Here is a 16,170-nt window from a genome sequence, read left to right on the forward strand (position 1 = left end):
CCTCAAAAGCATGCTCCAGGGCATCAGGGGCCGATCCAGGCTGCCTGTCCAACAACAGATAAAGCTGGGTGTCATCCGCGTATTGGTGACACCCAAGCCCGAAACTCCGCACCAGCTGGGCGAGGGGGCGCATATAGATATTAAATAATAATGGAGAGAGTATCGCTCCCTGTGGCACACCACAAACCAGTGGCCTACGAGATGACACCCTCTCCCTGAGCGCCACCCTCTGTCCCCAATCATGGAGAAAGGAGATCAGCCACTGCAGTGCTGTCCCCTGAATCCCCACATCGGCAAGGCGGTGGGTCAAAAGCTCATGATCGACCATATCAAACACTGCTGACAGATCCAGCAAAATCAGCAGTGCTGATCCGCCCTGATCCAGATGTCTGCGGAGATCGTCTGTGAGGGCGACCAACAATGTCTCGACCCCATGTCCCGGGCGGAAACCAGACTGGAAGGGGTCTAGGGCTGAGGTCTCCTTCAGGAAATTCTGCAGTTGCTTCTCTGCCGCCCGCTCAATCACCTTCCCCAAAAACGGAAGGTTGGAAACTGGTCGGTAATTGAGCAGGTCAGCAGGATCTAATGATGATTTCTTCAGAAGAGGCCGTACCACAGCTTCCTTCAGCACCTTGGGAAAAACCCCAGAGCTCAAGGACAGGTTTATAATCGCCTCCAAGGAATCCCGAAGCCCGTCAACACTGGCTTTGACCAGCCATGACGGGCACGGGTCCAAGGGGCACGTGGTAAGCCGTACCACATGCAGAATCCTGTCCACCTCTTCCCCGAAAAGAGGGCTGAAATGATCTAATATGGGTCCCGAAGACGGCCAAGGGGCCTCTAGTTCATTTACTGTATCAACTGTGGCTGGTAAGTCGCGGCGGAGAAGCAAGATCTTATCAGTAAAAAAGCTCGCAAAAGCCTCACAGCTTATCTCCAAATTCAACTTTTGATGGTCTCCACCTGATTGGGAGACCAATGAACGGACCACATTAAATAATTTAGCTGGGCGAGAGCTAGCTGATGCGATGGAAGCTGCATAATAACTATATATATTAACATTAACACACACAGCGGCAAGGGCCTAAAGCGGTACAGGTCAGGCCATGGGATCCCCCTGGACCACCGCCCTGACCTGTCTGGGCGAGCCCCAAAGCCCCGAGTGCGACCCATCCCTAGGATGGCGCGGACCCGGCCGGCCAGGCAACGTGGTCACCCCCTTCTCAAGCTCCTAATACCTCAGCCATATAGCAGTGAGGTAAGGACTCGCAAGCTGGGGTTTTCAAAAGCAGCCTGCCCCTGCAACTGGCAGCCGTCAAAGCAGTACCAGCACTTCAGGCAGGCCCCTCTTCCCACTAAAGGGGAAGCGCCAAGGGTGCTCACCGGCCTGCATCCTAACTACCCCAAAACCTGCCAGGACAAACTAACTGGCACCACCCTTCAGCCATATTCCTCAATCCCACTTACTGGTGCAAGGTAGGAGAAAAAACCCCTCTCCACTTTGCCAATTCAGGAGGGGAGGAAAAAATTCCTACCTGACTCTGACACAGCAGCTGGCTAATCCTGCACCAATACTGGGAGAGGAGGGTGGGCCAAGCGACGAGCCGCGACTGAAGCTGGGCCGGGCAGAGAATGTTCTTCCCTCTCGCTCTGCCCCACCCAGCAGCCTAAACCCAGGAAGGAGGGCGGAGCCAGCGCTGCCTCCATCCTTCCAGGGAGGCAATGACGGCACCCGGCTAAAAGGCCTCTAGCCTGCCGGGTAAGTGCCGAATTGCCACCCTAGTTGGAATAAAGAGGCAGACACCAAGTTGGAACTAAGGGCCACTTTATTAACTATATATATTAACATTAACACACACAGCGGCAAGGGCCTAAAGCGGTACAGGTCAGGCCACGGGACCCCCCTGGACCACCGCCCTGACCTGTCTGGGCAAGCCCCGAAGCCCCAGGTGCGACCCATCCCTAGGATGGTGCGGACCCAGCCGGCCAGGCAACGTGGTCACCCCCTTCTCAAGCTCCTAACACCTCAGCCGTATAGCAGTGAGGTAAGGACTCACAAGCTGGGGTTTCCAAAGGCAGCCTGCCCCTGCAACTGGCAGCCGTCAAAGCAGTACCAGCCCTTCAGGCAGGCCCCTCTTCCCACTAAAGGGGAAGCACCAAGGGTGCTCACTGGCCCGCACCCTAACTACCCCAAAACCTGCCAACGCCGAGGCCAAGCCTCTGCTTAGGTCTTGGCGCCCCACTGATAACCTAGGGCCAGCTGTAGCCCTTGCCGCAAGTCATCCAAAAATATTTGGTTGCCCACTTCAGAAAGGTGCACCCCATCACCTCTGTAGAGGCCCGGCACCTCGGCCCTTATCCGAGGATGAGGCAAATACACCCCTAGCCCTCCTTCCAGAGCCTTCTGAATGGCACGATTGGCCTTCATCCTCGCTCTCTCGATGGCTTGTCGGCACCCAGCTTCCCTCCAAACCAAACGAGGGACCATTGCTGACCATATAATCAGCACCCCCGGCCATCGCTCGGCAATAAGGCGCAAATCAGCCTCCGCCTGAGCAGACAAAGCCCTGCCCTGGAGCATCCCCAAGTCATTGCCACCCAAATGAATAACTAGGATATGGGGGGGCTCGCACCCCAATCCAAACAGCAAGGGCAAGAGTCCTGACCACCTGAGGCCATGGCGACCCTGCCACTCCAACACAGCCTTCTCGCTCAATCCAAGCTGCGACCCCACAGAAGTCCGTCTTGCTTGATGGGCTGCCCAAAAAACATAACTGTGGCCGCAGATCAGGATCCATTGCCTGGCACCGCGCACTCCAGAACCTAAGAAACAATCAGTTAACAACGTTCGAAACATGCGAAAGAGGACGTACATATGAACGGTAAGCAGCCGATTTCCACCTACCCACCTGCTGTATCATCTGCCCAGTAAACCCCATGGCTGCCACGGTGGATGCAGCCCCAATTCTGAACGAATGGGTGCCAAAATTCACCCCTTTCAACCCCAATTTATGCAAAGCTCGCTTTGTCACCGCCCAAAACTGAAAACGCGTAAGCGGGGCACCGCTCTGGTGAGAGAAAAGCAGGCCCTCACCATCCCCCCTCACCTTCCAGTACCTGCTCAACGCCTTAACTGGGCACAACTCCGCCTCAGCACAGGGACCCAAGCGCACAACAGCCCCCTTTCCCTGTTGGTCTGTTTTAGACCAACGAATCGAAAGGGTAACGGCTTCCCCTTCAAACTTCAAGTCTCTGGCCATCAAGGCACGACCAGAGGAATCCCTTCCTGACTGAGCAACCAGCTCACTGACCCGAAGGGCCCCAAAAAAGGCAGTTAAAGCGGCCGCATGGAAAAGTATCGCTTCATACTGCGACGTACAAACCTCCTTCCATGCCACCTTCAGCCCCTTTAGGACTGCCGGGGAAATGGGCTCCCGCGAATCCATACCCCTGGGGCTTTCCCTGGCCCAGCCTTCTAACATCTTCCTCACCTGGAAGTCGTCCATGGCCTCAGGCAACCCCTGGGCTTTGCTAACAAATGCTAGCGCTGCCAGCTGCCCCCCTGATGGACCGCACCGCCAACCCTTTACCTCGTTGCCAGATACAAAATCGTAACAAATGCTCAACCGGTACCGGCCAGCTATGGGCCAAACCCTCCACCGTCCTAAACTCCCTTAACTGGCCTACCGCTCGCTGATAAGCTCTCCGTGTGCTGGGTGCGATGGCTGCTTGAATAGCCCGACATACTTCGGTCTCCCAAGCTGCCATAGCTCTGGTGGCATCCGAGCTGGGAGCCAATTGGCCTCTGGAGCGAGGTTCCAAAAACGCTCCATCTGTAGGTGAGACAAGGTGTCCGCCCTACCGTTATCCACCCCAGGAACATGCCTGGCTCTGAACAAAATATTCCTCCGGAGGCACACCAGAATAAATTCCCTCACCAACTGCATTACCATGGGGGACTTGGATGTTAAGGCATTAACCACCTGAACTACTGCCTGGTTATCACACCAAAAATGTACTGTGTGATTAGCCAGTTCCTGCCCCCACAGGTGCACCGCCACCAAAAGCGGGAAGAATTCCATAAAGGTGAGGTCCCTCACTAATGCAGATGTCCGCCAATCCTGCGGCCACTGTTCTGCACACCAATGATTCTGGAAGTAAACTCCGAAACCAGTGGATCCCGACGAGTCCGACGTCACCTGAAGTTCCGCCTCAAGCAAGAGAACCTCTCGCCAAAGAGAAACCCCATTGAATTCCGCCAAAAAGGTCTCCCACACTGCTAAATCTGCACGCATACCCACTGAAACCCGCAACCTATGATGAGGTGCCCGCAAACCTGCCATAGCGTCGCATAACCAACGCAAAAAAGCCCTACCAGGAGCGATAGCCTTACAGGCGAAATTAAGGTAACCCACCAGCTGCTGTAGCTCTACCAGGGATACCTTATGCTGAGAGTGCATCTTAACCACCCTGGACCTAAGCTCTTCCACTTTATCCGCCAGTAACCTAAAGGACTGCTGGACAGTGTCCAATTCTATCCCCAAAAAAGTCAGCACCTGAGAAGGCCCCTCTGTCTTCTCATGCGCCAATGGCACACCCAACTCCTCCGCTAAGGCCATGAAAGTGGCCATAAGCCGAGCGCACTGTCCTGACCCCGCCGGCCCAGCGAACAAAAAATCATCCAAATAATGAGCCGTATCGCGAGAGGCGGCCCTACGCCGCACCTCCCATTCAAGGAAAGAACTAAAACGCTCGAAGGCCGTGCACGAAATGGAGCAGCCCATTGGCAATGCTCTATCCATGTAAAATTCCCCATTAAAGGCAAAGCCAAGAAGCTCAAAATCATTAGGGTGCACTGGCAGAAGACGAAAGGCTGACTTAATGTCGCATTTCGCCATCTCAGCCCCCACCCCGCACCTACGGACCACCCTGGCCGCTTGGTCAAACGTGGTATACCGGACCGAGCATAACTGCTCAGGAATGACATCATTCACCGATTCCCCTCTAGGGAATGACAGGTGATAAATCAAGCGAAATTCCCCTTGCGCCTTCTTAGGCACAACCCCCAGAGGAGATACTCTGAAGTTGGGGGTCGGAGGGGCAGAAAATGGCCCCAACACTCGACCTTCAGCACACTCCTTATCAATCTTCATCCTAACTATGTCCTCTTTTCCCAAAACCGAACGTAAATTGTCAGACATAAAAGGTGCCCTGGCACCCTGAAACGGAATTCTAAATCCATCCTGAAACCCTTGAAACAAATAAGCTGCGTCCTCCTGCTTGGGGTAATCTTGCAAAAGCAGCCTAAGGACCCTCAACCTTACTGGGCTGGGGCCCTTTACCAGGGGGGTGCTGACCCCCTGTACTGCCACCTCCCGGCTTCTTCCCACCCCACCCAGGCTTACCCCTGGGACATGAATTGTATGGGTGGGAACCCCCACAGGAGGGACACTCATGTCTAAATCGGCAAGGCTTCCGCATACAGGAACCCTTGTACGCAAACTCCCAACACAGGAGCCAGGGTTGAACCAGCTGACCCGCAGCAATGCGGGAGCTTGTGGCCTGCGAAGACCGATGCACAACATGCCCACTGTCTGACCTGTCAAACACGTTCGTCTTGGCCAGGGACATAACCTGCAGCCACAGTTCCTGATGAACCCTTTCCCAAGGAATGTTCGGGTTCATGGCAGCCTGCATACGGAACTCCTCATCGTACTGCATCCATGCAGCACCTGAGAAGCCTGTATACCCCTTGAATATAATATCCAAATACTGAAATAGTTGGATAGCCCGGCTAGGTTGAGCCCTGGCGATGACCCCCACATAGATTAAAAAACCGGGCAGCCAATTATTCCACGTCCTATCAACCTTCCTCCTCTTGAGCCTCTCCTTGTCTCTGTCATCCAATTCATCCTTACTCTTTTTCTCCAGCTCTCTAAAAAGCAGGGGGAAAAGGTCCACATACTCCCCTTTCAATATTTTATCTCTGGTTGCCTGAGTCAGGTGATTGCCTAACGGCAATGCTGTGTCCCCAAATGGAACAGCGTTGAAGGGGACCTGTCCATATGCCAACTCCAGGTGAGGGTAAAACCCCCACTGGGTTCCTGTATACCCAGGCCACCCCAAATACGGGCTGGGGAAGGGCATAGCAGCTCCAGTTCCCCAAGCTGAAGGGCCAGGCGTTGCCTGCTGCAGCAGGGACCCAGCACCACCTGCCGTCCCAGACTGACTACCTCCGGCTATCTGCCCCCCAAAAGGCATGTAAGCCCCCTGTGGAAGAGCAGGCACAGGGCCTGCCACTGCTTGGCCCCACGGCCCCCAAGGCCATGGACTAGCTGATTGTGGTGTAGTGTCGTTACCTCCACACTCCACGGGTTCCACAGCAACAGCCACAGGGGAAGAATCATCCTGCCACGCTTGCTCCCCGTCACCAGTCGTCTCTTGAGGGTCCGTAGGCCCAGCGCCACTCTTGCTGCTGCTTCTGCCAGCTGCTCCTCCAGCTGCCACTTCTAAGAGAGATAAACGCCGTAAAATATCTCTATTAACTGCGTTTCTAGACACCTTCCTTACAGGCCTCGCTGAATCAGCCTCCTGTGGTGGGACACCTACAGACCCTTTCACCTGCTCCAAAGCGCGTAGGCGCTTCAAAATATCCTGCTGGTCAGCCACCCCTTCATCCTCTGATGAAGACAAAACTGGACAAGGCCTCTTGGCTGCTTGCTTCGCCACCGGCTGTTTCCCCTTGGGGGGTCCTCTACCTTTTTTAGGCGGCATGTTGTACCCTCAACACCACCACGAAAGGCAGGCAAAAAAGGCTAATGCCAATGCAGGAGGTCAATGAGCCAGCCACAAAATGGCCGCCCCACCAAACTGCCTGTAGAAAATGGCCGCCCAAGGAGGAGAAAAAATGGCCAGTGGGCCTGCTGCAGCCTGACTCCAGCTGTAGGCCCTAGGAGGCGGGCAACGCCGCACCCACCAACACCAAAAAAACCCACCACTCAAGCTAAGGGCGACTTGGGGGCCACTAACTACCTCCCCAGAGGGGAAAAATTAGGAGGGGGAGGGGGCACCCCAGCGCAGAAGACCCACAGCCACACCAGCACGCTGCTCAGGCAGCCAAGGGCCTAATCCCCAGCGCCCCCTTATTCCTTCCTAATCCGTGCCGTACCGGCCCAGCGCCACCAAGCCCGGGCCTGAGCTTCCCGGCGCAAAAAGCGCCAACAGAGCCCCGCTTTGTACGGCCCAACAGGGGGGGGTTAGGCACACTCCGGCCCCAAGGGAGGCCGCCCCCACCCCCCAGACACGGCCTTGGGCCGCAAGGACGCCGCGCCTAGAAAGCCCCGGCCCGCAGCACGGCCGCGCTGAAAGCGTTGCGCCACGCTGCGCCGCACTTGCGGCAAGACTCCTGGCTCCCGACGCTGCTCCGCCACACAGACGCCCCCACCACCGAACACGCCGCCGCCGGGACACTGCCGCAGCCTCGCCGCCTCTCCGCCGCCTCTCCACTGCCGGAGAACCGCCGCCGCCGCTGAGAGCCGCCGCGACCGTCGCTCGCCCAGGGTAGATCCGTCTACCCACTCCAAGCGACGAGCCGCGACTGAAGCTGGGCTGGGCAGAGCACGTTCTTCCCTCTCGCTCTGCCCCGCCCAGCAGCCTAAACCCAGGAAGGAGGGCGGAGCCGGTGCTGCCTCCATCCTTCCAGGGAGGCAATGACGGCACCCGGCTAAAAGGCCTCTAGCCTGCCGGGTAAGTGCCGAATTGCACTTTTATTGTATGTATTATTTTGCTATTGCACTACACTGTTTATGTTACTTTGATTTCATTGCTTTTAATTTTTATTTATTTTATTTATTTTTTTATTTTCAATTTTTATTCTGCCCTCCCTGCACAGGCAGGCTCAGGGTGGATTATATCCAATAAAAACATTCATAATACATTTATACTTTAAAAACAGTTAAAACCAAACAATAACAACAGTACAGTATAAATATTTAAAAATTCACAAGATGGTAGCAATCGACTAATAGGAGGCAATCAATCTGCCACTTAGGACTATCACTTAAAAAACTGGATGGTGGATACCTCTAACAGGGAGGGATCTAATCTTCCTTTCCCCTCCTCTATTTAGACTGGTGGAGGCCCAGTCTGGCCTCAACCATATGCCTGACGGAACATCTCTGTCTTACAAACCTGGTGAAAAGATAAATAAATTCCTGGTCTCATTGGACAGAGAGTTCCACAGGCTGTGGAGCCAGGACTGAAAAGGCTCTGTAATCAGGGCTCATTTGGAGCCGAACGCACAGGAACGGCGTTCTGGTAGCTCTAAAAAGAGGTCACGTGGGTTTTGGCCCCGCCCACGTGATTACTTTTCCTCAGTGTGCAAGCCGAGTGGTGCTGGGCTCCAAAAGAAAGCAAGGTGATTGCATTCATTCTGCTCTGTTTTTTTACTTTCGTTTGTGACTCGGGGCGGGGCAGGGGGAGAGAAAAGAAGTAAATGCCGAGTGGTGCTGGGCTCCAAAGGAAGGCAAGCTGATTGCATTCCTTCTGCTCTGCTCTTTTACTTTCATTTGTGACTGGCAGGGGAAGAGAAAATGAGTGAGTGAGTGCAAGCCAAGTGGTGCTGAGCTCCAAAGGAACGCAGGGTGCTTGGAATTCATACTGCTTTATTTTCATTTGTGACTTGAGAGAGTGAGTGGCTGCAAGCAGGGCTGGCTCTCCAGAGGAGGGTAAGCTGCTTTGAGTCCATTTTCCTTTAAAGAAATACCTGGAGACTTTTGTGGAAAGGGGCCTGGGGATGGGGGGTGGATGTTGCCTTCTGACACACTTCCGGTGATGTCATGGTGTGTGGCATATGCTAATGAGTTATGCTAATGAGTTCCTGCAGTTCTTTTTCTAGGAAATGACCCCTGTCTGTAATCATAGTCCCCTTACATTGTTTAGCAGATGTCTTATGCTTTCTGATTGTGCTAGTTTTATATTTTGTAATTTGTTGTTAGAAAGGCAGGGTTACATTTTCTAAAGAAATAATCGAGATCAGAAAGCATATGGCATATCTCACAAGACAGTCCCAGGTATCATAACTGTTTGAAGTGAGTGTAATTGAATGGGAACCCACTGTATACTTCTGAATAATATATATTCAGAGGAACCGTGACCTGCTGTTCTGCTAAGCAGAAAGGGCACATAAATTTCTCTGACAAATTGTGCATTGGAGATTACTGACTGAGCATTGCTCCAGCCACATCTTTCATCCTCATCTGACAGTGACAACCTAATCCTGTGCTTATGACCCAGTGCCTGTGAGCAGACACAAATTTATCTTTACAGCTTCATTTCAAGATTAGCCTGCAGGGACTGGAAGGCTGCACTATGCTTTGTTACATGATGTTTGCATGAAAACTTAGCAAACGGTGTGTAGGAGAACATCTGAAAGTTTTATCTACATTTTCTATGACCTTGTATTGGTGGAGTGTATAAAGTCTGTGTGTGGTCTCTGTATGCTTTAAAGAAAGGCTCTGCCAGAGTAGAAAGGGCTGGCCCTGAGAAAGTGAAGAGCATTCAACTCTCCTGCTAATGACCTGCCAGACCACTTGCTGGGAATCACAGTCATTCTGGTGTCTAGCACTAGACTGCTGACTGGAATCATCTGCAGCCATGGGGTTAGCTGACCTCAGAATGCATACCGCTTGAAGCCTGGATAGCAGCTTAGGAAATGAATGGTATGGGAGACTCAAGAAACACATTCACAAAGGAAAGAGGTGAGATGCAATTGTTATGGTGGCAATTATTTTTTGATTCTAAAAGTGCATTTTAGGGAAGTGCAACCCTACACAGAGTTGCTCCAGTCTCAGCCCAAACCAAGTCATAACTTTGTATAGGACTATACTGCAAGCCAAGTGGGAAAATGTAGAGGTGGAATCACAGGATGATGTATTTCAGGTTATGATTTTCAGGACTTTTTGACCTTCTTTCTTATGACTCTCTCCAATACAATTTCTTCCTGAATGAGAAATACTGCCAATGGAATAGATACTTGCTTTGAATAACCCTAATCCCTGAATCTGTTCTTGATGAAGCTACTGATGGAAGGGATTTCACATGGATTTGTACATTAAATGCTTTCTCATTTTGGAAAGGCAATGTATTAACAATACCTTGAATACAAGGTATCAAACTGGGGAATTAATTATAAGATGCAGCAAGAAGCTTTTAAGAAGTCCTTTCCAGCTATTATTTTATATTTATAGGAGGTTGTTCATATAGGTATGAGCTCAGGTTTAGATCTGGAAAAAAAATCATTTGTGTGCGCATTTGTCTAAGAATAAGCCTTACTGAAAACAGTGTGGCATTCCCCCATAGTGGGATAGGTTCCCTACAAATCCATTGTATATTTGAATGAAGGAGAAAGTTGCTTCTAAAAGCTGATTTGTAGCCGAAGAGTTTTGTAGCTTACAACGCTTCTTGGCTCCAATATACTAGGTGAAATCTAGGTATAGACCGAATATGTAATTGCAAAAGGTTACTACAATATCCCCACAGAATGGGTATGTGAAAGACCACATGTCAACCTATCAATTTCTTTTTCTTTCCATTTCCTCTGCTTTCCCCATCTTTGGGTGTCCCAGGGAGGTTTCCAAATGTGGGGCAGTCCACACAATAAATGACCTCAAATAATTGCCCTTTCTTTCTCTCTCCTCCTTCCCCACCACAATTACTTTCTTCAAAATGCATGAGCGATTTAGGAAAACAGTAATTGTGTCAACACTACAGAGTATCTTCTTTCAGGTTTCTTGTGAGCTAATTTTACGTGTATAATAATTATGAAATATTCTACAGTGCATAGGACTGAGTTATTTCAGTTCTCGAAATGGATAGACAGGAATTGCATTCTATTCCCCTTGGGACTGAATATATTTATGACATTCTGAGATATCTTCATATATAAAGGTTAGCAGTTATTTTCTGTTAAAGAATTTTCCTCCTCTCCTTTTATTGGCCCCATCTCTCCCACACACAAATCCACAAAGCCACAGATGCTCCATTACAGTGATGTCAGCTTTGCTACATGGTCCAGCTGTTTTGTAGGTTCCTTTACAAAGTTTGACCCCTGTGCATTATACTGCAAATGCACATTTTGTTTATTGTCATAAATACAGCATACTACAGAGCATAGAAAGTGTAGTTTTAATGGAGCCTCAATAAGTTTAAAGAATACTGTGACACGTTTAATCTTTTTGTTGGTGAAATTTTAATTGCAGACTTCCCAATTGTTTCTTTCCCAGAGTAGGTTCAAAGACTCCTGCCTCTCTTCCTCCCTCCCTTGTCCCCCCCCCCCCAAAACAATTTTCTGTGATTTTTGGAAAAAGCAGAGAGTTTTCTTAGTAAGACAATATGTATTTTAAGTAGAGACGTCTGAGTGGAAATATGTTTTTGTCCACATCTACACATGTGCAAGTCCTCATTTAACTTCATCTTTCCCTGCCAGACCACTAAACTGAAAACATCTATTCTGGATTCAGTGGAATACATGTCATAGCACGTTATACTGAGCTGATGTAAAGATTAGCACAGGAGTAGACCACATTATGCCTGAGAGTAAATAGGAGAACACTGGGATGTGCCTCAGTGGGAGAGTTCCTGAGAGATGCAAGAGAGCTTCCTCTCTAACAGAGCAAGAATACCCTTTGCTTTTGTATGCCATTTTTCTATTATAATTAACCATTTTCACAGCACTTAATTTTTTTCTAAAAATGCATATAATGTTCTGTGAATTGAATGAAAAAGCCACATGGACTAAAATGTATATGGAGTTTTAAAATGTTCTCTTTCCTCTATTATTGCATTAACAATGAACACAAATGAATTTTCTAGATGGAAGATGTTCTTAATGACAAGCATGAAAATGGCATTAACACTTTAAGGAAAGCTGTATTGGAATGCTTAGAGACTCAGAGAATGATGCACCCAAGTCAAGCACTTCAAAGTCCTATTGATTTTAGCGGGAGAGTTAAACACAGGCTTGAAATCTTTCCCATTGGAATCAATGAAATTAAAATATGCCTAACAATAGCTGGTTTATGCTCATTACCTGTTTAATTGTGAAATGAGCTTTCACAGGCCAAAAGTTCACTTTATGACAAGACAAATTAGTGCCATTCAACAGGAACTGAATCTCATAAATGCAACCCATGTTCAGAAGCATGGACTCCCTTCTGGCAGATGTGCAAATGAGTACTACCGGGGGGGGGGGAGGCAGCATCTAGTAACCCAATGATGTCTGAAGAATGATCCCATATGACTGCTTCTATACCAACCTTCTGGAAGAAAGCAGCAGCTAGCCACTGCTGCAGTTCCTGTGTTTCTCTGAATTGGACTTATATTTCAATTAATTATTGGACTCTTCTATTTACAGGTCCTTTGTTATCCAACAAATTCAAAACAGCAATCTCTTCATGGTGGTAGTAAGTAATGAGTGTAACTGTGAATCTATTCCACCAATTACCATGGAGCCAATAGAAATAAGGTATATCCTTTACTACAATGGTTGAGACATTAACATTTTTTCACAAGAATGCTAAATATGTATTAGTAAAATTGGTTAATTTTTAGAGTTGTCAGATTGCTTCTTTTTTGCCTGATCAAAGAAGCCAATAGTGCATCTTCATTGGGGATACTAATTTATGGATAAGGGAGAGTATATACATTTCCCTTATTTGATATATCAGATATATTTGATGGGATTAATTTTACTTTTTCTAGTCATCATCAGGGGAAATAAAGACAATTTAATGTGAGACTGATTTAAGTATTCTGTTTTAATAGCAGAGTACTATGAGGGATGGAGTATATAAAGCCCTTCTGGTGACTTGATTTGCTTACATCTGGAGCTATTTTATCTGTTGGTGCTTAGATAGGATATTCAAATGATGATGTGCCATAATAAGAAGACTGGGTGGGTTAAGGGTTGCACTAGACTGGACACTTGGAATTTGATAAATCCCTAATTCTAAGACCCATCCTTAACTTCTGTGAACATAACGAATCCTTAAAATGTGAACGCTTAAAATCTCACAAAATTAGGAGACGTCCAGAGTCTTGCCATGGATTCCATCCTGAGGTGAGATTTTGTTTTACATAATAAAAGTGTACTACAAGCAGTTATATTTTTGAGTATACACAGATGACAATGTGATTGTAGTCAATGTACTGTATAGTAATCAATGTCCACTCTGCCTCTTACATAGTAGTATAAGTAAAGCAAGAAACTTAACCAGAAAATACCGAAAAAATTCTGGAATAGTCATGACAGCACTGACATTCACAATAAGGGTGGGGATGAAAAACAGTAAGATATTATTATGTACTGAGCCTTCCCAAAGTTGGGTCCCAGCTTATAGTGGCTTGTCCTACGGCCAGCACATGCTGCCTTCAACAGCATTGACAGCATTCACCAGGGAACTTGTATATGGTGTTGCAAAAGCCTCATGATACAGCACAAGGACCAATAAAATAATCAAATTAAAACTTAGAATGTATAATTAGCTCCTTATAGCAAAACATAGGGCATTAATTATTTCATTCACATATGGCTATCACTGCTCATCCAATTAACCAATATATGTGTGTGAATATGTGTCCAAATATCAAATGGCTACAATGCATCACACATACCACCAGCCTCTCCACTTAACAGACTGAGAAAAGAGGCATTTAGGAATCCAACTACGGGCCAAACTACACATGCAGATTTCTAATGGGTTGGGTCTGGATTCCCTAGTGTTAAAAACCCAAACATGTAACTTGGACTTAAGCTTTGTGGCAGTAAGTGCTGCAGAATCATCCAGGCTTGGTTTAAAGAAATCCTCCACCTAGCCTTCCCTGCTGGCAGCCCTACTCATCACCAGTTTTTGAAAAAGTGTAGAGGGGTCTGGTTAAAAAAAAAAGCCAGTGTGTAGTTTTCCCAGAGTCAGTCTTCCCAATTTTCTTCAGAAAAGTCTCAGGAAAATAAAGCTTCCAATAAGGCTTGGGAAAACTGGACCAATTGCAGTGGGGTCTAGCCATCACTGCTGTAGAGATGTTATTATTGTGGCTCTATAATATAACCTACTTTGGTGTTTTTAAAATGAGTGTGAGTTATATCTATATAGTGGGTTTTGTTCTCTGGATCCTTTCTCTAAACAAGTGTAACAGAATTAACTTACATGAAGATTGCCTTTTTAAGAAGAATTGTCCATTTATTATATAAATAACTTTAACTAAAATAACTAACTATAAATAACATAAATATAAATAAATAAAAATTAAAAATAATTTCCTTTAAAATATGGTAAATACCAGTTGATACTAGCAGTGTTGTAGTAAACTGCTCTGTAGAGTTCAGGGAGCTTTAATGCTTTTCATACATTCTTTTATTGTGTAGTAACTATTAGTAATAGCTTCAGGTGGGTAGCCATGTTGGTCTGTTGTAGAAGAGCAAGATTCAAGTCCAGTAGCATCTTAGAGACCAACTAGATTTACAGAGTGTGAGCATTTGAGAATCAAAGCTCCCTTGGTTATTTCAACATGCAATGTGTTTCCAGTGTATCCTTACAATATTCCTGCAAAAGTAGATTAATATTCCATTTTATAGCTGATACTGAAAGAAGGTAAGTAAACTAATGGAACAAACCCATTGCCTAAGTGATTTGATCACAGGGTCAAGTCAACTACTGTACTCTATTTGCTGTTTCACACTATGCTTCCCTGGTCCCTTGGGGTCCAAACTGGGGATGGGGGTGGGGGTGTCTTGGGAGGATGCATGCAAAGCACTCACATGCTCTGGAGCCTTTGTTGCCGCGCTGGGAATTGCATCATTCCAGGCATGACAACAAAGGCTCCAGAGTGCATGGGTGCACACTCCAGAGCTCCCAGGCCAGTTCCCCACACCTTTTCCTCTCCACCAGCCAGGGAATAGGTGGCAGAGGAGAGGCAGAGACTGGGAGCAGGGGATTCCCCACTGTAATCAGGGGACTGGGAACCCTATTTCAGGCCTATACAATTTGTTTCCTGCTAAACTGAGGGCAGGTCATCAGGTATGTTTATAGACTCCACAAGATTGTTTTTTCCTCTTCATTGTTAATTTTTATTGCCATTATTTCTTTTAGTGGTGAAATTTTGTCTTGTGTTTTGTTCTGATGTGTTATTTTAAAATGATGATAAATAATAGGGGAGGGATTAGGGAGGGAATAGTCAAGCCCTTGTTAGTCTTCTAGCATGGTGGTAGACTGTGTTTGGCTTGAAGGTCACAAGTTCTGCAAGCCAGCACAATGACTGGACCCATGTATCTTTGGTTGTGATTTTAATTTTTTTAGAGCTCTAGTTGTATGGTGTATTGTGTTGTGTCAAATAGCTACTCTCTATATATTGAGATTATCATGAAAGACTGAAAGATGACACATTCTTTTTATCTTTCCCTCCCTAAAAATATAGGAGAATGCCAGAGAATGTGGTGGCGTTTTAGGCCTGAGTGCTAAACCTGCTCTTGTTGTGCTTCCTCTATTTGTGGCAATTTTCTCAAGGTGACATTGACTGATGAGTGATCACTTGGCATGCTAAAATACATGGATAAACTGTGAACTGAGAAATGGTGCAACTTAGAAGACATGAAATATAGTTAAAACATCAGCATTTCATGGTTTTAAACAGTGGGATAAAATAAACTCTCAAAATGATGTAAAAATCATCTTTCCTTTTGCGTGTCATGCAAATATGGATTTGCCATGCAGTAGTCACAATTCATCAAGAACAGGACCATTAGATAGAAACAGACAGTCATTACTTTCTGCTTTGTCTCATTGAAAACAATTTAAAATGGTGTACTTTTTAAGTAAAGTATATTAAAATCACAGGTTTCTTATTGGTGTTTTATTTCAATCTAGACATGAAGACAGTAAAATAAAGTTTTGTTTAATCCCAGTTTAAGAACATAGGTAGAGCCTGCTGGATCAGACCAGTCAGTATACTGTTTCACACAGTGGGTAACCAGTTGCCCTGGAAGGCCAAAGAGACAAAACATAAAGTGTTCCCCTGATGTTGCTTCCTGGTAGTCAGAGGCTTGCTGCCGCTGAATATGAAGGTTCTCTTTATTCACCATGGCTAGTATCCATTGTTAGACCTATCCTACATGAATTT

The 16,170-nt window shown here is 47.2% G+C and overlaps 1 protein-coding gene across 1 annotated transcript in view; it reads left to right on the forward strand.

The window, feature by feature from the left end:
- The window catches only part of CACNA2D3 (calcium voltage-gated channel auxiliary subunit alpha2delta 3), a 1,057,886-nt gene extending 1,042,048 nt beyond the window's left edge, over positions 1–15,838 (forward strand). The window contains exons 36-38 of the mRNA XM_054976383.1: positions 12,413–12,525; positions 13,035–13,117; positions 15,469–15,838. Coding sequence (XP_054832358.1) covers positions 12,413–12,525; positions 13,035–13,117; positions 15,469–15,561 — 289 coding nt within the window. The 3' untranslated portion in view covers positions 15,562–15,838. The remainder of the gene's footprint in view (positions 1–12,412; positions 12,526–13,034; positions 13,118–15,468) is intronic.
- The last annotated feature ends 332 nt before the right edge of the window (positions 15,839–16,170 follow it).

Source organism: Eublepharis macularius, chromosome 4, assembly GCF_028583425.1.
Source record: "Eublepharis macularius isolate TG4126 chromosome 4, MPM_Emac_v1.0, whole genome shotgun sequence".
NCBI lineage: Eukaryota > Metazoa > Chordata > Lepidosauria > Squamata > Eublepharidae > Eublepharis > Eublepharis macularius.